General features: G+C 41.4%; 2 protein-coding genes across 14 annotated transcripts in view; one reads left to right on the forward strand and one right to left on the reverse strand.

Moving 5' to 3' along the window:
• MRS2 (MRS2, magnesium transporter) overlaps positions 1–9,461 on the reverse strand; it is a 12,252-nt gene extending 2,791 nt beyond the window's left edge. The window contains exons 1-11 of one of the 5 annotated variants that reach the window (XR_006937227.1): positions 9,260–9,461; positions 9,023–9,096; positions 7,852–7,888; positions 7,144–7,256; positions 6,632–6,805; positions 5,860–5,990; positions 5,042–5,158; positions 2,785–2,937; positions 1,814–1,931; positions 933–1,046; positions 503–686 (exon numbers count right to left, since the gene is read on the reverse strand). Coding sequence is in view for 2 of the 5 variants with exons in the window: in XM_418911.8 (XP_418911.3) it covers positions 933–1,046; positions 1,814–1,931; positions 2,785–2,937; positions 5,042–5,158; positions 5,860–5,990; positions 6,632–6,805; positions 7,144–7,256; positions 7,852–7,888; positions 9,023–9,096; positions 9,260–9,416 (1,188 nt within the window). In the remaining 3 variants the exon portion in view is untranslated. Of the gene's footprint in view, positions 1–502; positions 687–932; positions 1,047–1,813; positions 1,951–2,295; positions 2,414–2,784; positions 2,938–5,041; positions 5,159–5,859; positions 5,991–6,631; positions 6,806–7,143; positions 7,257–7,851; positions 7,889–9,022; positions 9,097–9,259 lie in introns of those variants that run through there. The other 4 variants (XR_005857262.2, XR_005857263.2, XM_418911.8 and 1 more) reach the window with 4 other exon arrangements.
• A 5,822-nt stretch (positions 9,462–15,283) lies between these two features.
• Positions 15,284–23,401, forward strand: part of DCDC2 (doublecortin domain containing 2) — a 59,467-nt gene continuing 51,349 nt past the window's right edge. For 7 of the 9 annotated variants that reach the window (XR_005857265.2, XM_004939617.5, XM_040695418.2 and 4 more), the window contains exons 1-2: positions 15,815–16,207; positions 19,265–19,316. Coding sequence is in view for 8 of the 9 variants with exons in the window: in XM_004939617.5 (XP_004939674.2) it covers positions 15,915–16,207; positions 19,265–19,316 (345 nt within the window). In the remaining variant the exon portion in view is untranslated. Of the gene's footprint in view, positions 15,609–15,814; positions 16,208–19,264; positions 19,317–23,401 lie in introns of those variants that run through there. The other 2 variants (XM_004939618.5, XM_015275947.4) reach the window with 1 other exon arrangement.

The raw sequence follows: 23,401 nt of genomic DNA on the forward strand, positions 1-23,401 counted from the left end.
TTGGAGAAGAGAAGGCTCCGGGGAGACCTCATTGTGGCCTTCCAATACTTGAAGGGAGCGTATAAACAGGAGGGGGAACAGCTGTTTATGAGGGTGGATAGTGACAGGACAAGGGGGAATGTTTTTAAACTGAGAGAGGAGAGATTTAGGTTAGATATTAGGAGGAAGTTTTTCACCCAGAGGGTGGTGACGCACTGGAACAGGTTGCCCAGAGAGGTTGTGGATGCCCCATCCCTGGAGGCATTCAGGGCCAGGCTGGATGTGGCTCTGGGCAGCCTGGTTGGCTGGTGGTTGGCGACCCTGCACATAGTAGGGGGTTGAAACTCAATGATCATTGTGGTCCTTTTCAACCCAGGCCATTCTATGATTCTATGATTCTACAGTGCCATTAGCATAAATGGCAAGGACAGCTGCCTTGCATGTGAGAAGCTACTGCAAATTTCTAAGCATCAGGACATCACAACCACAGCACCATTCTTCAGAAGGATGTTGCAGCTAGTACCTGTCCTTATCTTCCTTTTATCTTCATCTCTTATGAGAAAGGGATCACAGATCCAGTGTTAGCATGCGGGTGGGAGGAGGAGAGCCACATCCCTTATGTTTCCCCACTAAGAAGAGACTGCTGCAGCAGCTGAGAAGGCAGGTTATGGCTGCTTCTCCCATAATCCTCAGCTTCCCTCAGGCTCCTACACAGAAGTAAATAACGCATCTCTCAGAAGCCTGCAATATCTTACTGCTCAGATGCATCTTTGCCAGTATTGGGCTTCCCACCTCATTCACTCCAGCCAGGGAGAACCTTGTCAAGGAAGAAAGACCTAGCTTAACTCCTCACAAGCTCTACGATCCACCCCTCTACAACTGTATGTTTCCTCCTTTAAAGATGAATTGTACACGCAGAGTCTGAAGCAGAAATCCTAGGTAACCATACATACATGAGGAGGTAATGAAGGTTCCAGGTGCCGCCCGAGGAAGGAAAGCAAACGCCGCCATATCAGGCCACTTCCCAGAAACATAATCCCGGTTACCAGCCAAAAGATTCTGGGGTCCTAAAAGCATGAGTCACATAATTCTCACTTCAGAAAAGGAGTTATCCAAAGGAAATCTCTCAATCCCCATCAGCATTCTTCTCCTCTACAGGAGGAAAGTGGTAAACTATCCTTAACAGCCAAAACACACCACGGAAAAAGGGCTGTTTCATAGCAAAGCTATTTGGGAATCAACCCAATGTATTTTTTTATTGTCCAATGCAGTTTTCCTTCCCTCATTAGGAGTTTGGAAATTCAATCTTTCTATTTAATGGATTTTGAAGAGGTCTTTCTGGTTTTGTTGTCGTTTTTTTTAACATGTCTTTTAAAACAGCACATACAATTGCAAATGCTATTACACCAGTCTAGGAATAACCACATAACTGACAGTAGAGCATTTCCCTCTGGTGCGCTGAGAATGCCTTGCTTATTTGCCAGACACCTTTGTATCTGAAAGACTAAGCCGAGCTCTTCAGAAGCATAGGCAATTGTTAAATAAACCTGAATACTGTTTTACAATCAGTCTGTATTTAAACATACTTTTATTGCTTATTTTTCTTGGATATAGACAAAAAAGCCTGTAAAATGTGGTGCTACAAGCCATGAAATAATTTGCTTTCAGAAAGATGCACTAATGTGAGTTACTTTCTTGAAATACCTTATTTTGCACATTAACACAAATCTGGAGCTTTACCTACGGCAAAAACTGAGTCTTACTGAATGTAAAATGCACTATAAGAGCAGGGAATGATCGTACATCACTGATAAAAGCAACAATCCTACCTTACCTCTTCAAGAGATGACTCCAAGTTCATACCAAATGCAACTCCTATGAGTCCAAAGAGTGAAAGAGAGAAAGTCCCCATAGTCAGCTGCAAATTCAGTCTCATCATCACATTACGGTGGCTAAAGAAGGAAGAAATATCTGTAAGGGGAATCCAAAAATTACCTGCTGCAAAAATTCTTAAATTCCATCACGTGTCAAAAATAAACAACAAAAAGACATGCTGAAATTAGGCCGCACAGCATCAAATCATGAAACGAAAGTATAAGGAGGCTTTCACTTTGAAATTGCTGCATCAGTATACCTCTAACACAGAAGGTTCTGTGTAACCATCAGCATACTTTCTGGCATCGCTTGCTTCTTAGAGGTACATGCACAGAATAACAGTAAAATTCCAAGGGACTCTCTCTCTACCAGTTGGACAAAATTTATGTGAGTATTCACAGTCAACAAAAGGTTTGTTATTTTGCAAATTAATATACTTACAAAGAAGCAGAATAAGTAAATGCTGCAGACTATAACGTTAAGCCTGTTTTGAGGAATTCCATTTTCAACTCTTCCCATAAAGAATTTCCATGGCTTCTTGATGCAGCATCCACCAATTCTACAGATAACTCCTCAGTAAAGAGGAGAAAGATATTAAAAACTAACCTCAAATACAATGTGGCATGCATTTCCAAATGCGAGCTACAATTATTTTTCAGTTAAAAACGAATACGTAGTAAACACTGTAACACAGAGAAAGAAATACAATCATTCATTCTTGAATCACTGCTTAGGGTGATAATGCAACTTGGACTGCACATCTGAGTAGTCCAGACTCACTCTTATTTAAATATGAATTTCAGCTCTGCCTACTGCAAGTCCATTCAAACTCTCATAAAAGTGGAGTTCTCCACCCTTCAGCAGTGATTTGAGAAAGAACAGGCAGTGTTCTGTTCAGCTATTGTCAGTCCAACAGACAGCACAGCTAACCTGTCCAGGTTGATAAATATTATACTTTCTGAATCATCTATCAATACTCTGAGCTCACGAGCTTCGTTCACAAGATCTTCTGCCTGTCTGTAATAGTTCTCCAGCAGCAGCTCCATTTCTTCGGCATGGTCAATCCCAGATGTGCTCTCCTCACTGTGAAAAATAATTTATATTCTTCTGGTTAGGCATGCGTTGTATCAGAGTGCATTATCAATGCATTAAGATGAAGCCCATTAAAGAGTTGTGAGCAACAGACAAGAGAACCATCTGACACTACACCTCCAAATCTGAATTTTTACATGGAGAAAGGAGCCTCCACCAATATGTATAGCATAAAATGCTTTCCCAGCCTCCCATCAGCTGATCAGTACAGGCAGTCAGTTGTTTTGAGTTAGCATTTGATGTGCTCATGGCATGTATGGCAACAGAAATCTAACTATGTCAGATATAAAGTTATGAAGTGCTGACATTTTTGAAAGGAGATAATTTCTTGGTGCCCTCAGGCAGTGGAAGTTGATAACGGTGCAGTCAAAAACTCCAAGGATTAAAAAACCGAAGTCAGCACACAACTACAAGGTAAAGAATGTGGTTTGGGTGTGCATTCAAACAATTTAGTTGCAAACTGTTTTAGCTATACATAGTAATTACTGCAAAACATTCTTGTGAGTATGAAGCTGCCTATAAAGGTGAGGGTCAAACAGATGCTGCTGCCCTCTTAAGTGAAGTCTGAGTGACTTTGATGTTACTGTATGGTCTAAGATGTGGGTGTCCAACCTACTGACTTGCCTGGGCCACACTGAGTGAAGAGGAACTGTCTTGGGCCACATAAAAAATATATAATACCGCTAATGTATATAAGTAACAAAATATCATTTTGTTTTTCTATTTTATTATTATTGAAACATTTAAAAAGAAGGCAACAAAAATGTAAGAGCAACAAGTTGGGCACATATGGTCTAGAATGCCAAGGCAGCAGCCTTCTCTAGAACAGATATGTAAGTTTATAGCTGTGTGCTGGATTCTTTACCATGTAGACAAAAGCTGAGGTACCCAAGATCCAGAAGAGATCAGAAATTAACAGAAAAGCCAGGAAGGTATTTCACCTTCTTTTTCCTTTCATGGAATGGTTTCTTTTCTCTAAAGAGAATAAACTTCCTATAGAATCTCTTTCTGGCATTACTGACACTCTGAAATGGTTTTCTAGGAAAGTTACTGGTATATCTTAAGAATCAACACGCTTAAGCTCCCTGGGGACCTTTAACAGGGCCCCTTGTATCTCACTTAAGCAGCAGAAATCTTAAGTTAGCCAGGCTGATTTCAAAGTCCTGCCGAGCTAGAGGTTTTTTTTTTTTTTTAAATCTCATGCAGAGGAGCTAGGCTGGGGATCTGAAACCCCTACAGTACTATCTGCTATTCTGCAGATTCATTTCAAGCTCCTATTTGATGACTATCTTTATATTGGTTCATCTGTGTGTGCAAAAAGGAAGACAATAGCCATAAAAACCTGAAAACAACCGCCATCTGATTTGCTTTCAGAAATTAACCTCCATCTGTCTCATAAATCGTTGACACACTGCTGTTCCTCAGAAAAAAGATAGGATGTTTGCCTCATCTTTTCCTTCTCGGCTCAGCTCATCATTCCTGTTGCAAATGACCTCTGACAGCACCAACATGCCTACTATGGGTGTTCCTTCAGACCTCCTCAGATAAGCTTCTTGATTTCATCACATATCACACATCTTTTGTGTCCTGGAATCAAAAGAGCTGTCCACACACTGCCAGCCTATACACAAAGACACTGTTCTGGACAGTAATTGCAAGCATGCCTTACGCATGGACTGCCTCACAGCATCCTTCTGCATGGCTCCAGCACTCTTCACAACCTCATGTCACCTCTTGTAGTCTCATTCAGTGGCCATGTCTTGCAGAAATTACTTCACCTTTCTCCTCACATGAGAGTGCAAGGTGACCTTAGTATCTCTTCCTAGTGTTCCCTACACATTTTGGCTATGAGAAGGGATTTGCCCGCAGCTCATATAAGGGCCAAATGAAGGCTGCTAGCAAAAGGCAAGACAAAGACCTAGGAACAGCCTGGAATGGTGGATAACCACTTGTGAATCAGTAAGCATTAGGGCTTAAAAAAAATAACAAACTGAAGTCTTTCTTTTTTTTGGAGGGCAACACTCAGATTAGTATTCAAGTTCTCCTTAAGCAAAGCACACTTTTGGAAAAGTATGTGGTTTCATAATATACATACAATACTTGCGGATCAGTCCATTTAGACAGACAGAGCTCTTCTATCAATTCTTCTTCATCTAAGATCTCCAGAATTGTTTCTTTGAAAACTTTAAGGTCTGTCTCCAGTTCTGATAAGCTGAAGAAAGAACAGGCAAGAAGGTCAGCAATCCCACTGGCACCAACGCACAGAGATCATTTTTAGAAGGGTCTGACAGCACCCTTGCCAGTCTGAATTCTCAGGGAAGAGTTCTTTAGAAGGATTTGAGAGTTGCTCCAAAAAAAAAAAAAAACGTTTTAGAGACCACAGGTTCAGCAGTGGCAGTGATCTGAGAACCAGAGAGCTACAAACACAGCTGAAAGAGATTCAGCTGTTTTTTCCAGATATATTTAAGTCAGAAAAAAAAAGAAAAAAGAGCACTCTGTGAGTAAGTGGGAAATGCATATTTGCACTGACATTAAGACAGGCTAATACATAAAGATACCAGTGAACTAGTATTAGTAACCGTAAAGCACAGAACCGATGGCTAGCCTGGCTTTAAACTATGGGGATTACAATGCTATTTTGTTTTACTAGGTGTTATTTCATACTTTTAGATGTTATTTTGCTGTATTAGGTGTGTTACTTAAAAAGCTTGACCGTATTTCTGACACATCAGAATAGATTTTCTGGTTTTCCCCATATCGCTAGGTATTTCATTTATTGTTTTTCCACATTTACAAGATGCACAGCACAGCGTTACACTAATCTATAAAATTCATAATAGATATCATTTTTCTAACATTTCATCGCATATTATTTTCTATGGTCACCTTCTGGTCTCTGCATAGCTTATTTACCTCTTGCCATTTTGCAGGAGAATGTGGAGTTTACTCCTATCCACAGACAAAAGCTTGGGATCCACTAGAGCTTCCAGTGTCTCAAGGATCTGAGGCTGCAAAGTATTAAGTCTCCCTTGCAGTCTGCTGATCTAGATAACAACATGATCCTTCATAAGAATTAAAGCAATCCCTTTAGAGTGGCTTGGGCAACTGGCTCCACTGTCTAAACACAGAATTCACAGTAATTGGCAGTTAATACAATCTACTTTCAAACACCCAGGCAATACTTGCTGCATGGATTTCACTTGCAGATAGATAAAATCAGTGCAAAACAGAGCATTTTATAATAGTGACTTGCACTGGACTGAAACTCAATGACAAGAGTAAATATCTAGAAGCGTTGTATTACTATTAGTTAGTATAGATTTTAAGGGTAGCTAGAACTCATTGCCCAAGAAGCCCTCAGTGCTTCTGCATAACATTCTATTTCAACTGTAGAACGCCTTTGGAAAAGTACTCTAATTAGTTCCTTGTTTTTCTAGGCAGTGACAAAGCTATTGCATCCATATGCAAGTTGTTCCCTCAATGAACTTTCCAATTAGCACTTTTTAGGGGAGGAAATGGAAATAATATACAAAACCTTACAAAACACAACACCCCCAGTGATCTCCTACAATAAGTACAGAATACATACAGAATTATGCATGTATAAATATTAACATAAGAAGAAGATCATCATCTTTCCTATGAAGCAAAAGCTTCAACACAACTTAAAACGCAGATTGCTCACCCGGTACTGCAGTATTGCTTCTATGGCTCGGAATTCAAAGGGCAGGGAATACGTAACTAGTTGACCTTCCCCAGACAGCTGAGATGTCAGTTCAGTGAAGAGCCAATGTTCCAGATTTAAATTACGATAATCTAGTATCAGAAGAAACTCCGGTGTTATGACAGCCTTCAAGAACTGAAAAAGACAGTATACACATAGAAGTCTGAAAAAAAAACCTCAGAAGATTTCAAACCTCATTATCATGTAATCTAGACTTAGATAAAGCCACTCTTCAAATGCCTTTTCAGGCAGGAAAATAACAGAATCTCACTACTGTGAGCTCCCACTGCACTCCAGATTGTTCAAATCTAACTCTGCACTAATGGGGTATGGTCAAGGAGGCAGAGATCCAAAGACACATTTGCTGTTGGATTACACATCACAGAAAGCTGCTAGCAAAAAAACTGCATAAGGACACGCGAGGCAAAGCTAAGACAATTCAAGTTTACGCTGGGTTAGAGAGAAGTCATTACCTCCATTCTCATGATGATCCTGTTGTTCCTGGTTGCAATGCTCATAAGATGCTGAAATCTCAGATCTCGAGCTTGAAGACCCAGTTCCTGGTACAATTCTGTTTTCTTTTTCTCTATCATAAAAATATTTTTATATGAAGACGTTTAGGGGAAAGACACGCCCTGAAATTGCATTGTAGTCTGTTTCTCGGTCCCACAAAACAAAACAAAAGCCGTGCAATCTTTAAAACCATTTTCATCCCACTGATTCCTCAATGAAATTTATTTGTTATAAAGTTCAGAAGCGTATCTTGAGTGGAGAGAGAAAAATTATAGCTGTAAGTAAAGAAGAATGCCACAATAATTAATACAGTGCCAGAAGCGAAGTGGTTGGTTTGTGAAAGCACAAGTAATTCCATAGGAGGGGAAATACCAGAACAGGAAAGTAGCATCCTGGTTAAAAAGCAGAAAGACAAAGAACAACCCTCCTAGGATGGATCATATGCATTACCTTCAATATATTAATTAAAAATATACAATATTGTAATGATGAAGATGCTATGGAAATCTACAGAAGGCAGCAAAACAGAGGAAGCACTGAAACGCATCAAATTAATAAAATAAACACAGTGAAGTAGCTTCAATGTGATTTTCTACCCAATGCAGATACTTAACTGAGTTTTAAACAGGAAGGAAAAGAAAAAAAAAGAAGAAAACATGAAAACTCACCAAAAAAGGTAGCATTTCCCTCTTTATCAAGCTTCATCTAGAGGAGTGGAAAAAAGGGGAAAATATGCTATGAAGAATAACTAATTTTTTATACCTTCTACACTGTTCATCTCAACTAAGATTTTGCAGCCACACATTGCACTGTTTGTGCACACAACAACCAAAAAAAAAAGAGTATGAGGACCTTTACGTGCAAACTTTGGGAAGGTGGCAATTTACAGAGGATCAGGCATTTTTCAGCATAAAAGGGTACCTTACATTTTGGATTATTATACTCATGGAAACAGCAAAATATGTTAAAAAAAAAAACAACACCTAAAAATAACATTTAAAAAATAAAGAATAAGACAAATGTGGTAGCTAGGCCCTATGTCTATGCCAAGTATTGTATTCAGCCAGCACCCTCCTTAGCATTTGTCATTTAGGTTATTCGCTTCAGACTTTTATCGCCTGACAAAATTATTTTAATGAAAAAACTGAGGCCTGGCATAATTATAGTTTGCCCTCTTGCTTCTAAGTCACACAACTTAATTCCTTATTATTGGCTGTAGAAATAAAACTTCCACGAACAAAACACACCTAAGCACACACTCCAGCACTGCTGCAACACAGATTACACGGCCACATGGATCCATATACATGAATCTCACAGAATGACCGTCCCTCTCAACAAGGAGACCCTGCCTATGCCAACTGGAAGTAGCTGTCTCACTTTGAGAAGCTTGTTTGTCCCCAGACCCTACCTTTGTTTAGGCTTACAGTGACTATGACACAGGAACGACATTTGTGAAAGCCACGAGTAGGCCTCAACAAATTTGACTTCTAATGGCAGCACTTTGTAAAGGCTTATCTGACTTCATGAATAAGGCAAGAGAACCTCCAGCAAATGCTTTTCATCAGGATGAATTTCTGAGATAACCCGTGTGCCGCAGCTGGTCCCCACATCAGAACAGCTCAAAGCAACCAGAACATCACAGAACCACAGAATACATTGAGTTGGGAGGGGCAAAAGGATCATCGTATCCAACCCCTGAGTCGAAAGGCACACACACAGGTCATCGCATCCAACCCCTGGCTCCACAAAGACCACCCAAACTCAAACCCTATGTCTATGCGTGTTGTCCAAACGCTTCTAGATCTTGCAAGACGTTTGCTAACCGCCTGTACTTACCACTGCAAACACAGGAGATACGCTGGCTAAGGTGGCTTGAGAGGCCTCTGTAGTGAAATGCCGGTAAAGTTTACCTGGAAAAAGACAAGACGTTCCGCTGCCAGCACTGCCGGATGCCGGCACCACCCTCCTCACCTGCAGACTCCCACCGCGGTTTGATCCTTCCCTCCTCGCCCGCCTCCCTAGGCGACCGCCCGGCCTGCGGCGAGCCCTCCCCGCCCGAGTGCCGCCACTCACCGGCCCAGCACAGCCCCCGAGAGCCCGGCGGCGCAGCCGCCCGCAGGGGTCGGTCCTGGCCCAACAGCAGGCCCGGGGCGTCCCGCAGAAGGGGCCCGCCGCCCGGCCAGCCACGGGGGCGGCTCAGGGCGCGGAGCAGCAGTACGGAGCGGAGCATGGGCGCACTGCGCCCGCCACAACACGGCTCGGCTCGGCTCGGCTCGGCTCCCTGTGCGCAGCCGCAGCAGAGCTGCTCTGGGCGGAGCGCGGTCTACGGCGGCCCAGCGGTGTGATGAGCTCTTCTCCTGTGTTTGTCGGGTGGGGGTGGGCACGACAGGCAGCTGGAAATCTTCTTTCTGGAAGACTTTAAAAGAATGACTGGCAGCCGGTCGTCCGAGGTTCACTTTACTGATACCTTAATAAAATTCTTTGCCGGGCTTGGAACGGGAGTATCTTGGTGATGCGAGATGGGCAGTCAGCACTCTGTGAAACAACTCTGCCCCAAAGGAGGTCTTACAATTACATCCTTGGCCCGCTTGTGTATCTGAGATACAGAGACAGCCTGGTTGGGTGAGGCTTACAGCTTCATTAGTAGCACAGCAGCTTGTATAAGCCGTGTGGTACGTTAGGGGAGTTGAATGGAAGTGACCTGAGGGCAGGCACTGGGCCCTCTTTTTCCTCTTCAGGCCCCGATTCCACCACAGTGAGTGTGTGTGTCTGTGCATAAACATGCTTCCATCAGCATGTGTTCGATGTTAAGTAATGTAATATGCGGAATTACACATGTGTGGAGAGGTTTATTGATGACTGGCTGACTGAGAAAGGCCGTGCAGACACTGTGCAGCTGGTTAAGCAACCTTGTCACGCGCAAGGTCAGGTATGAGAACAAGGAACAAAACAGGATGCAGACTGAGAAAGCCAGCAACAGTGTTTTGAGAAGTCAGTAAGAGAGTGTTTGCTGAGAGGTAACCACAGAGCACAAAGATAGGCGTAGTTGACACTGACTAGCGAGTCAATCACTTAGCAATATGTATGAGCCTATTATCCGCGCTATAAGTGTACACGCAGCTGAAACAATAAACGAGGTTTGCTGATCATCTACTATGGTTGTCACATTTCTCCCACCGATTCCTACACGCATGCTTTGCACAAAGATAAACGACTGAACAAGGAAGTAATTAAATAAAAACTTTTTTTTAGTCATTCCATACAGCGTAGATGTGTAAGCCTGAGGCTAATATAAACTTTCACTTTTAGGGCAAGGATACCTGAATGCCTGTATGCTGCATAGAAACACTGCAATCCACCGAAAGAAATACTGGTATTTCAGCTTCAGTTTTGGTTAATCACAGCAGGTGGCAGTGTGCACAAAATTAACTTAATACTCTTAGATATGAGAGGTGCTCAAACTAAATAAAACTTGGAATTACCAGACAGCACAGAAAATACTGCAGGAGAGCAGGGAAACTAACACGTACCTTTTCTGGTGACCGGTTGCAGCTTCTGTAGAATTGGTATGTTTAGAATGCAAAAGATAGGGAAAAATCTGAATATCTATCAAACATATACATTTATGTATTGAATCTCACTATATCTGTGTTAGGTGGTCATCATTGTAATTGTCCAGAAGAGCAGACAACAGGTAAATATCATCCCTTATTTTTAGAGATGAATGCAATGTGTTGGCATGAACTGGCAGCCAGGGATACGTTCTGAAGCACAGAGATGGTGTCTAATTGTACATCCCTCCTGGAGATTTAGAACTGCCTTCTGTTTACTGCAGGCCTAAATACCCATGAGTCGCTTGTTGCTTCTGTTGTACGCGTGTGTCAGTTATCCGGTGTCTCCTGTGGTGCTAAACTCTAGGAGGAATATCCTATTTCATCATAATTAAAAAAATAAATAGAACAAGTCACCTGCTGTTTGTGGGAGAAATGAGCACGACAGCTATCGTCTATTTATCCAGAATGAGGGGATAGCTCTTGCACAGGTTTGTTCAGCCATGAAATTGCCGTCCAAAACACAAGTCATCTGTAAGGTTGAATTATTTAAGCAACTAGTTCCACTGTCAGGTGGATACCACTGCAGAAGTGAGGGACTGATCTGACAGAAGCTGGGGTATGTGGAGGAGGAGAAAATACAGAAATATCAAAGAAACGGAAACACCAATGAAAAATACACACAGAAGGAAGCCATAGGTATTCTCAGAAAAGTTCCTAAAAGTCTGTATTGGGAACTGTTTGGTAAAATTATGGCAGAGAGAGACATAGACGGTGGTCCGTTTCAATTCAGGCCATTCTATGATTCTGTGATTCTAAGAAGTTATCACAGGAGACTGTTTTGTTCATGTTAAAAACAAATTAACAGGTTAATCAGAAGTCATGTGTTTGCTTCCAGACAGTAGATTTGTGTCCGGTGGATGTTTTGTGTGGCTACATCAGAATTTGATTACAGAGAGAGAAAAGGAAACACCTCATGGGAAAATTAAATACATAATTATCATACTTAGAGTAGTTTTAGGTGAAAGAGTCGGGAGTATTCAGCTGATAATTTCAGATGCTTGGATCAGAGTTAACTGTTGTAACACCTTGAAGAATCTTTGCCTGGAAAGCTTCTTGACTTTGCTTTCTTTACTGTAAGAAAGACTAGATGAAGGGTGTTTTTCATGTTTCTCCCAGTTTGTGCTATCCGTCTGGAATTTGTTTCCCCACAGAGAAACCATCTCCTTGTGTACTCTAAGGACTTCCAATCCTTTTCACTGTGTAACCCCTCTCCACCTCCGCTGTCTCAAGAACACTCGTAGGAAAAACTTGTGTCATCAAAAGCAGCAGCTTAAATTATAATTTTCTAATTCTTTCTCTTAGCAAAAATAATTGATACTGGTATTCTAAGCAGTTTTTGTTCTGGCTGTTGTATAATATATGCAGGTAAAATTGCTCTGACATGGGTTTTAAAATTTACAGCTGCATCAGATTTGTATTTCTTCCATGTAATGTGTGCAGGAGAGTTGAACCACCTGGTGTATATGTGTTTTAAGCTCTCAGTGCAGACAACCCAGTTACTCTTGAATTACAAACAGCAGCTGCTACTGGTTAGTCTGATTTTCAGATAAGCTGCACAAAGTTGTAGTTATTATATGTAATTCTTAGCGTGCTGTGCAACAGAACAAGCTGACATTCATTCCATGTTTAGAAATGTAATCCTTACTCTTACTGTACACTGTCAACCTTTTCTTTGGGACTAGGATGCATTTATGCTTCCAAGACCTCATGTTTTGAAGTCATGGAACCTTTCAGTCGGGATCATGCAACAAGTTGCAAATCTCTCCCTGTCCAGGCACAGCAGAGATCCCAAGGTGTTTTGCTGCAGGAGAAGAGACCTTGCTTGATGCTATGTCCCTGTGCCATAGCTCTACGCTCATCACAGAGGGATACTTAATTGCCGTCCACAAAAGTGATTGTAGCTTGCCTGGCTATATGTAAAGAGCAACAGTATTTTGAAGCAACAGAGGTGTCCTAATGAGTGCAAGAGTAAATTACTCTGGCACAAAATAGCAGGCAGTTGGCATATCACCACATGGCTGCAGAACAGTGGGAAGATCATCAGCTCTTCTGTTTTTTACGTAGAAGTAAAGCATGTTTTTAATACAAATTTTAATTTCAGGGAGCAACAGATGAATGTTAAATGGTACCAAAGCAAGGATTCTATATGCCTGGTTCTCCTCTTTATTAACTGGAAGAAAGCCAGCAGGAACTGGAGAATTTTAACTGTTAACCAATAACATTAGTAGCATATTTGACTTCACTCACCCTGAAATTGCTCTTTTTTTAATGGTTAACTGCCCTGTCGTAACTTCACAGCAGGAGGGTAATTTCCCCATCAGAGGAGGCAAGATAAAAAGAATGAAAAATTCCTGCCAGCACCTGTGTTGAAATCTACTTGAAAAAATGATCATCACTGTACACTGAACAGTTCCGGGCAGGAAGTCTAAAGCAGTTTTGGCCTTGCAAAAATTAGTGGGGAAAAGGAGATGATGTTAAAGGAATTCAGATTGAATTTAAGGCATTTTCTGTTTATCTTCTGCCAAGTTTTACGGTTCCTCGTATCCAAGATGTGGCAAAGGTCTGGGGGAGCTGAACTCTTTGCATTTCATTATGCAGTGTCCTGGAGAAAGCAAAGCAGACAGCGTTAGAAAGTACAGCGGAAAGTCACGCATGCCTGAGGTGTTTTCAAGAAACGAAAAGTAATCTGTAGTCAAAAATGGTCTGATCAACTGAAAGACTCATCTGTTCATTAGGTAACCTGTGAGATTTTACCTTTTGTCTATTGTTTCTATTGTTTATTCTATTGATTTACTTGTGTAAAAATAAATAAGTTTGCGCCCAAGGATATCTTCATGATTTTCAGGCTACCACTTAGTGTTCACAATCTTTTGAATTTGAGCTTGCTTTAATGGGGCAAGCCAGCTCTGAACCTCATCAATCAAAGTTATCCAGAGAGAACTGCAGGTTTGGACCAGCTCAGTGACATTAGCTCTTGCAATAGAGCTCTTATTCTTACGAGAACAAATTACATTTGAACTGTTCAGCTGAAGAATGATCAGAGTATGGAAAAGCTTTTAAATATTTCCAGAATGCAAATAGCTAGATTAATTTACCCAATTACTAAATGAGTGCAATATAATTTTGTGCTACTTTCCGATTTTGACCATTCAGAATGGTAGGATGGGAGAAAAGTACCCAAACAGTAAAAGTAATGTTGACATATCATCTCATAAAGACATTCAGAGGGCATCATGTGAGTAGGTACATAAAAATAAACAAAGAAACAAATATGCTGACTGTGTATATATACAGAAAGCTTGGGTAATCCAGAAGTTTGATTTTTGATATCATAATCTTAATTATTTCCTTCCTTCCTTCCTTCCTTCCTTCCTTCCTTCCTTCCTTCCTTCCTTCCTTCCTTCCTTCCTTCCTTCCTCCCTCCCTCCCTCCCTCCCTCCCTCCCTCCTTCCTTCCTTCCTTCCTTCCTTCCTTCCTTCCTTCCTTCCTTCCTTCCTTCTTTTTTTCTCCTTCAAAATCATGACCAAGATTCATTCCTGAATTGCAGCCAACTTAAGCAGCATAGTGAGACAAGGATTCACTTTCAGGTGGGACTTTATAGTAAGAAGGGAATTAAGAATGGAATAAATGGTGGTAGATATGAGTTTCCAGTGTTTTGTGTGCTTTGTACACGGACCATCCTAGGCTGACAAGTGGTAATCATTAGGTACCAATCATGAACAAAGGAAAAAGTCAGGCATCAAGTAGATCTAACCAAAAAAGTGAATAGCATGGCCAGCAATGAAGTACCATAAAGAAGCCACTGTGTTGCCTTTTTTTTTTTTTTTTTTTTTTTAACTGTATTGTTGGGCTCTGTCTGTGTTTTCATACTGACCAACTAAATGATATTTTTGTGACTTGATTTTGAAGGTCTAGTAAAATTCTCGTTTATATTTGAGAGGGAAAGAAATGCCTCCTTTAACTAGAAATCCCAAGATAGGTTGATGAGGATTGTGTTTTTCACTCAACCTACTCCCTGGGCAACCCGATATAGCTGTGGATGCCCCTGTTCATTGCAGGGAAGTTGGACTAGATGACCTTTAAAGGTCCCTCCCAACTCTGAGCATTCTACAATTCTATGATTCTAATGTCAAGGTTACTTCATTTTATAACGTAGCAATGTCTTTCTCGAAAAGAAGTTGATCACGTCAACACGTAGCTGAGCATGCTTGGCTATCACACGGTCCCTTGCGTTCCGGAGCTACCACAGCACGTTTGAAGCCCGGCCTGTGCCGCTCGCTGCCGTGGAAGCGGTGAGGAGGCTCAGAGCTTACCCAGCCGCTGCCCCTGCAGGCAGCCGGCGGTACCCGGCCGTCCGGGCCGCCGGGAGGAGGAGGAGGAGCGGGACTGCCCTCCTCTGCTTCAGACGCGATCGCCTCGGGCCGGTTCCCTCTGCCCCCGCTGCCCTGTGTCCTCGCGTCCCCCTCCCCGCGTCTGGACACGACTTCTCCGCTTTCTCCTTCGCCCAGCCGCCGTCCGATGAATAATGCAGAAGGATTTGTGCTCGCTGCACGCCTGTCCTGCTCGTGGTGGTGTTGACTCTGGGCTCAGTCTGCTCTCACCGACGGGGCTCTCGTCTGGCCGAACGGGGAGGAGAATGGCAGACGCAGAATGAAGTTTGCGGAGGGAGCCGGCGTGACAAAGGCAAGCCGCGTTCCGTGATGGCAAAGCCAGAGGACAAAAAGACCATGGGGGGCCGTGGGGATGCTCCCAGCCGGTCACTTTCCTGCCGTTTGGGATACACCTCCGTGCAGTGTGTCGCTGTATGGGTGAGTGCCACCTGCACGAACCTCCCTGCGCGCTAGTGAGGCAAGATCTCGTTGCCTAGGAGGAGCCGCTCCTGGGGAGGCTGAGCAGAGCCTTACTGGGAGCCCAGAGGAGGCTGTGGTCCCTCCCCACCGCTGCCGCCTTTGCCTCTGGGAGGTGGGCCCTGGTGCCGGGCCCTGCTGGGGGCTCCCCCCGGCAGGCAGTTCTCAGAGCGGAGCTGAGCGGTGCTCGGGGCAGTGATCTTCCCCCAGATAGACAGGTGCAGGCAGCGCCCTGGGCGGCTGTGTCTACGCAGGAGAACGGCGGGCATGACTAACCCCGGCACGAAGGGGTCGTTCCTCTCACAGCCGATGGTGAAGAGCGTGCTGGTGTATCGCAACGGGGATCCTTTCTTCCCGGGGCGCCGCATTGTCATCAACGAGAAGAAAGTGTCCAACTTTGAGGTCTTCCTGAAAGAGGTGACCGGCGGGGTGAAGGCACCCTTCGGAGCTGTGCGTAACATCTATACGCCCCGGGCTGGGCACCGTGTCCGGCAGCTGGAGGAGCTGCAGAGTGGAGAGCAGTATGTGGCTGGTGGCAGGGAAGCCTTCAAGAAACTGAAGTGAGTGGCTGAAAAGCAACTTAACATTTATACTGAACCTGAATATCAGCCTTTCAGACCCCTCTCCCCTACTCCTGCCACCCCTTATTAGGCATCGTACAAAAACAGACTAAAAGAAGGTCAGATATTTGTGGCAGAAAGTACTGCAAAAGACCTTCAGAGGTGATCCATAGAACAGCTGCAGTTTTCATCAGTCAGAGTGGCATCTCCCTGACACAGTAATAGAAGCGGAGAAGCAGTCCTTTAACCCTAAGGACATGCTGCACTGGCACAGCGTGATGGATGTGCTTTGCTGAGGGGCAAGTGTCTGTGATCGTGCTTGGTGGTATTAGGAAGGAAGCTCCAGAAAGGAGAAGTGTTGACAGTACTGTGGTGACAGCCTTGTTGGGAATTTAATTACCAGCATTTCCTTTCTTGCTTCTTTTTAAAAGGTCTCATTCTATCCACATCTCTAACCATTCTATTCGTATGGGGTAAGCATATAACCTTTTCCTGGCCAGAATAGCTGAGTCTCTGCTGCCATTTAAAAGATGACTACTTTTTTTTTCCCGCTGCTGGGACACCAAGAATTAAGCTGACATTTTATCCGTTTTTGACTGGAAAAATATCATGGGGCAGACCTGAGCTTTTATGTGCACTTTCTGAGTTGGAACCACCAGTAGAGGTTCTTAATTCTTGCAAAGAATTTCGCTGTCTCAACTGCCCAATTATATGCTTTGTTCAGTCTCTGCGGTCATTAATCCTACACCTGACTTGAAAAATATCTCAAAATTGACAGTGCCTTTCTGTGAGTGGTTGGCAATTCCTATGATAAACTACCTGCTTCATGGACCCTTGCTTGTCTTGATCAGGCACTGTTGAGGAATCTGCATTTTTCAGGAGAGCTCAGTATGCTTCAAAATGAAGCTCTGTGTTTAATGAACAGGGTTTCTACCAGCACACTTACGGTTTTTGTCACCGTTTGCTTCAAGAGATTTATTGATCTTTCTTATGCTTCAGTGGCAAAGCAAGAGAGGAAGATGTATGACAGGACAAATAGAAGTCCCTTTTCCATGTCAGAAGTATTGCTGCACACTCAAGGAAGAGCTTCCTTGTCTTTTGGTATTAAATTCTGTTGTCCCGTGAGTGGCTTAACATTGTTGATTGTCAGCACATCTGGTTCACCTTCCCATATGTGTTGTGTTTTCCACAGGCCAAAAGTGAGTAACTGTTTTTCTTTAGTATATGCTGTGTAAAGAATGGGGTGCCTCTGATTTTTGGTGGAAATAGGCATTTATTTTTGTTATTTCATTTTTCATGATTAGAGTTTTGTGGTGAGAGTTTTCAGACTTCTGTGGTTGCTAAATGCAACAGGATACCTAAATATTTGAGGTCAACAAAGAGAATACTTCCAGAAAAGGTGACCTAAAGCACTCACTAAAAGCAGGCTGTGCTATATATATCCCTTGAGAGTATGCTGTGCTTCCTTTGGGAAGGATGGTCTGGATGACTTTGAGATCTTTTCCATTTCCTTGTTCACTAGTGTTATGTGTTTATATAGTGCTGTAAAAGTAGGCAATGGTTTTACAAGCATTATTTAAGGCAGGCTGGAGGGGTCTGGCTCTTAACTAGTTTGTAGACAGAAGGGTAATTACAGGGACTGCTTAGCCAGGCAGGTCAGAGGAGAGGGGAGTCAATTGGAAGGGATGATGTTCTGGAAGAAACAGAGAGAATTAGAGAACAGAGTATATTTGTGTTTGTCTCATGGGCAAAGACAAAGCAATTGCAGCTGTGGGAGACCAAAACTTCTGTCATAAGGGACCTGACTCTGGTCTTACAGCAGCAAGAACTATGTAAATTTTTAACTGTTTATTTTTTCCTTTGCAGTGATGCTTGTTGGCTTAATTCATTGTCACAATAGACTAAGCAGGGCTGAACTTTGAAATAAAGACTTGTGGGGCACCTGTGTGCAGGAGCGTAATGGAAGGGGAAAGTATCCAAGGAAAGTAGGAGCTAGAAGTGTCAGCGTTCAGCTTCACGTGGCACATTTGTTACTCCACAGATGCCTAATAATGAGATCCAAATCTTTCTTCCCTATCTTCAGTGATTAGCTTAACTGCTTTCACCTTTAGCACATGAACTGCCATTCCAAGCCTGGAACTGTAACTTCTTGAGATATATTATTCTGGAGTGTCTCATTCTACAGCAGTGACAACACTGGGAGCTAGAAACAACCTGAGATCTTGCAGCTACTGTGAGCTGCATTCATGAGAAGGCCGGCTCATGAGGCTTTTGCAGTGCTGGCAGTGGACTGAAGCTGGTGCAGTCTGGGTACCTGGATGGGTGCCTGTTCATCCAGTTTAAGGGTTACTTATGCTTGGAGAATTATTTAATTCCTTTTCTTTGGAAAGGCAACATACAGCTAGTCTACCACTGCGCGTTTTAATTGATGCTTTTGTGCTAATGCAGCAGGTGAATACTCTAGTGGAGTGCAGTGATGCTCAAATGTTTGTGGGTTTGTTTGGTTTTCTTTTTTGTCCTTGGATTTTGTTTATTCATAAAATAACTGTGAAGATGCTCTTATTGCATCATGATAAACCAGGATAAAATGTTTTCAGATGTGTCTGACACCAGTTGAAACTCAAGTTGTGTAGATCCTTTCAAATTAGCCAATGCACTGGTTAAACTTGAGTATGGAGAGAGGCTTTAAATGCATCAGAAACTTATTGCGAGAAATTAGGAGGCAAGGTGGTAATCTAGAAAACTCTGCTAAACTAATATTGTGCTGATTTTTACTGATCCATCTTTCCAACAAGTAGGTTACTGATGGTCTGTACCAAGCGCCAGTGATTGACTTGAAGTTAGACGGATAGCTCTTCCTTACACTTTGTATTCACCCTGAGGGCTAGCTTGTGGACTCATATTAACACTCTTTCATTAAAATCTTGAATTAGTTACTATTTATATTACTTTGAGGCATGGTAAATTTTAAGAGCTTCAGTGTTAAAATGTATAAAAGATCTGTATTCTGTAAGTTAGATGCTTCTGTAAATAATCAATCCTGATTCTCTTCCACAGCTATTTGGACATCGGAGAAACAAAGAAAAAGCCTGCTGAAGCCAACAATGAGGTAGGTTGTCTGAAGTATTTCAGAAGTAAACCTGCAGTTAGTATTAATGACATGTCTGAGTTTTTAATATATATTTATTATGTTCAGAAATAATACGATTATCCAGCATTCTGAACTTAGCATTTCAAAGATAATTACTCTGATTGCTCTGAACATGATGTGCTGAACTGACGGTCTTCCATTCAGCTTTCTGAATTGCCATATCTACTCCTAAACTATCAGGAAAGAAAATTGCATGGTGTCATTACTGGTCTTCAATCTTTTTTTTTTTTTTTTTTTTTTTTTTCATTCAGAAAAAGAAAAAGATGTTGGTACTGTGAACTTCAGGAATTTTGAACAAGGAAATTTTCTTCCACACATTGTATTTTCTTTGGAAAAGAGACTTTTTGGATTGATAAATCACATTTAGATGAAAAGCTTTTTCCAGTCACTGCCAGTGACAATTGCAAACTTCTAATGAGTTCTAGCCCAGTATCTTCTGAATTCACCTTTTTCTTTTGAACAGTTACACTATTAACTAAGGACACAACTGCAGGCTTCCAAAAATTCAACATGTGGGTTTGTGAGACATGTGACTCTGCATTTCGTAACCTACTTCTTAACTCTGTATATGGATAGCAGTGACTCACAACATTTGAATTTCAGCTTTTGCCTGACAAGAAGCATCAGCTCACAAATGTTTCCATTTCTTCTGTCTTGCCAAGTTTATAGCAATTTAATGATTTGTGTAGCAGATGTCTTGAGACACCTTGTGCTAGAAGGCCTTCAGAAAAGTAGTTGTATTGCCACAATGATATTTGCTGTGATATTTTGATACATCTTACTCACAGGCAGTGAAATACGACACATGCATTTTATAAATTATCTTGTATCCTATAAAGTATCTTTGTAAGCCATCTTTGCTTGTGATTTTCCTTTTTTTTTTTTTTTTTTTTCTCTCCCAAATGGGCACAGTCAACAGGATGATCAAATTCAACAGGAGGTTGGGGGTTTGATTTACAAGAACCATATAGATTTGCTCTTAGCTGGATTTTTTTGTTCCTCAGTTTGTTTATGTATGCAGTTAACCAGAACAATGTAGAGAGAGCTCTGTTGCTTTTGTGTCATTATTTGTGTCTCCGTGTAGTTAAGGTATTTAACAAAGAAAATAGAACAATTAAAAAGAATAAGGAAAAAATAATTGAGCACTGATGAGTCAGCAAGGTATATATACACCTCAGTTGCTGAGCTGTATATAAAAATAAGTAACATATCTACACATCTGCACTGTCTAAGCTTTCTGGTATCTTTTGTCCATAAATTCCATTTTTCACCTACAGCACTTTCTTATTTCAGTCCCGAGTCTCTTTTGACCAGCCTTTGTGAATCTTGCTGAAGCTATTTACTTGTTGCAAGGCAGACAGATTCAAATAATTAATCTCAACTTTAGTTGTGATCTTTGTGATAGATCATATTTTATTTTATTTTTTTACAGAGAGAAAAGGTCTTTATGACAACAGTATTGAACTCATCTGAACCTTTAATGCATAAAAATATTTCTGGACATAAAAACAAAGATCAAAAAACCAAACCAACCAACCATTGGATTTATGACCAGTCCTTGCTAATTTTCTTCTGAACACCCAAATGTGTGGACAGTACCATACTTTGTGCAAAACAATGTCTAGCTGAAAATGATTCTTACATGTCCAGGATATAAAGAAAATAACTTGAGAAAATTGCTTCTGATTGTCTCTGAGAATGTGGTGGATTACATTCACTATTTTGTGCAAGTCCCATTAATAGTGTGCACTGTGACTGACTCCAAATGTCCCTTGGTGAGAAAGCAGCTGTCTCCACGGTAGCCTCTTAACCAAGTTCTGATTCTAGCAGTTAGCAGGACAGTCACAAGACTGCTATTTTAAGGCTTGTTTTAAAGCTGATGAATTTGCTGCAAATCCTTAAAAGATTCTGAATGTAACAGAAATTCTAAATACTTGGAGAAATAATTGCAGAAGTTGTTCCTTTTATTTACAGTGGCACATTAAATAAGAGAGGCTTCTTTTACTTCTGTATTCAGTGCTCACTCTATATTATCTGAGCTCTTCCAGCCATCTCAGGGCTTTGAGGAAAACCAATATAAACCATCCATTATGTCAACTCTCTTTCCTCCTGCTTGGCTCAGTTTGCAGTTTACATGGTCACTGTGGAGAGTTTAACTCTCCATGTTAAGTTTAACTTTATATTCTTGATTTATTTGTGTAGTCCTAAGAATGAAATGAAACCTGGTAATGTTTTACAGATTTTTATCTGGACTTATGAATAACACCTATATTTTTGGGCCCTAATCATTTAATTCTAGAAATGAACTTTTGGGGGCTAGTAACTGAAGTTTTAATGCCTGAATATATTTACGCTAAAATAATTTGAGGAAGCAAGTTCTGTCTGCACATTTTTTTTCAGACATTCATTTTGAAATCAAAAAGCCATCTGTGTTTTAGCACCAAGAAGAGCAGAAGTATTGCTACTTTCCTTCTCTTTGATTCTGCTGCATTTGCATCAGCAAACAAATAAATCATGTTTTTCCATGGAGCTTTGTAGGAACCTTTGATACAAGCCCACAGAAATGTTTTGCTTTCAAAAGACATAATTTTAGATTGAATGAGGGTGTGTTTTTAGGCTGATCTTTGTCAGGGCAATTCCTGTTCTCTTTGTCCTAGTGCTGAAATATTAAATGATTCTCCTTCATCATCTCCACCTCCTATTTTGTTTCTCTTTCTCTCTTTTTTTTTTTCTTTTTTATTTTCCCTCAAAAAAAAAAAAAAGAAAAAGAAAAAGAAAAATTTGAACATGGTATTTGTCAGGCCTCTGGCATTACTGCTCTGGACCATAGGCCATTCACATGATCTCGGTAATGCTTTTACTGTGAGATTTGAGACTGCAATGACTATTCATAAACCCTACTCTTGGGGATCACCTCCCACCCTTCTCCCCTGGCACCTGTTCGTGTCCCACGGGATCTTGGTCTTCCTCTGAACATGACCTCAGTGGTTAGCTATCACAGAAATAAATACCTTTGTTCTGTGTTATTCCCAAATGCTGATGGTGCATCCAGAATTGAGGCAGTAGCTTTGCTGGTGTTGCTGCCCCCAGGAGAAGATGGTCTTAAAGTTATTAGCACTGGACTTATTATACAACCTAAACTTATGAAGGACAGATGCCAAGATGGTGGGGCCAGACTTTTTTCAATAGCACTCAGAGATAGGACAAGGGGCAATGGGAACAAACTGGAACACAAGAAGTTCCATCTGAATATGAGAAACAACTCATTTAATTTGAGAATGACAAAACACTGGAACAAGCTGCCCAGAGATTGTTGAGTCTCCTCTGGAGATATTCAGAACCTGCCCGGACACTTTTCTGTGCAGGCTACTCTAGGGAACCTGCTTTAGCAGCAAGGTTGGACTACATGATCTCCAGAGGTCCCTTCCAACTTCTACAATTCTGTGATTCTGTGGCTTTCTCTATACCAGATTTTAGAAGTACATCAACCTTGGCCTGGAGTTGATGACAGTCAGATTTCTGTACTTACATAGTGATGTTTATCAAGGATTTGGATGATGAAAAAAGATGGCAGAGAAACAGTGTTTTGGAAATCTGTGGTCAATGGTTAAGGATGGTATCAGTATGCTTATGTGCAAGGAGATGTATTCTGGTTGTATGCAGCACACTTTGACATTTCCTAACTGATAAGTTGGATTTTGTAGGTTTTCCTCCAGTAAACAATTACAAATATTTATTTTCAATTCTGGTTAGTGAAGAGGAAGGCAAAAGGAATAAAGGCATACTGTATGTTGTGTATTTGTAGGCAGCTGTAAGTCTTTATTTGTATTATTTAAGCTGCCAAATGTTTGACATCTGTCCTTGCAAATATTTTAATGTTGTTCTTTGAAGGCAGCATTTCAGTTACTTTAAATTTATATATAAGTAGAAAATGTGTCAAAATGGAATTAAAAAAGAAAGAATTCTTGTTCAAGATACAATATAAATACTGTGACCTATACCCATGAAGAAAAATAGCTGGAAAATACAAAGCATTAATTTCT

Source organism: Gallus gallus, chromosome 2 (assembly GCF_016699485.2).
Source record: "Gallus gallus isolate bGalGal1 chromosome 2, bGalGal1.mat.broiler.GRCg7b, whole genome shotgun sequence".
Taxonomy (NCBI): domain Eukaryota; kingdom Metazoa; phylum Chordata; class Aves; order Galliformes; family Phasianidae; genus Gallus; species Gallus gallus.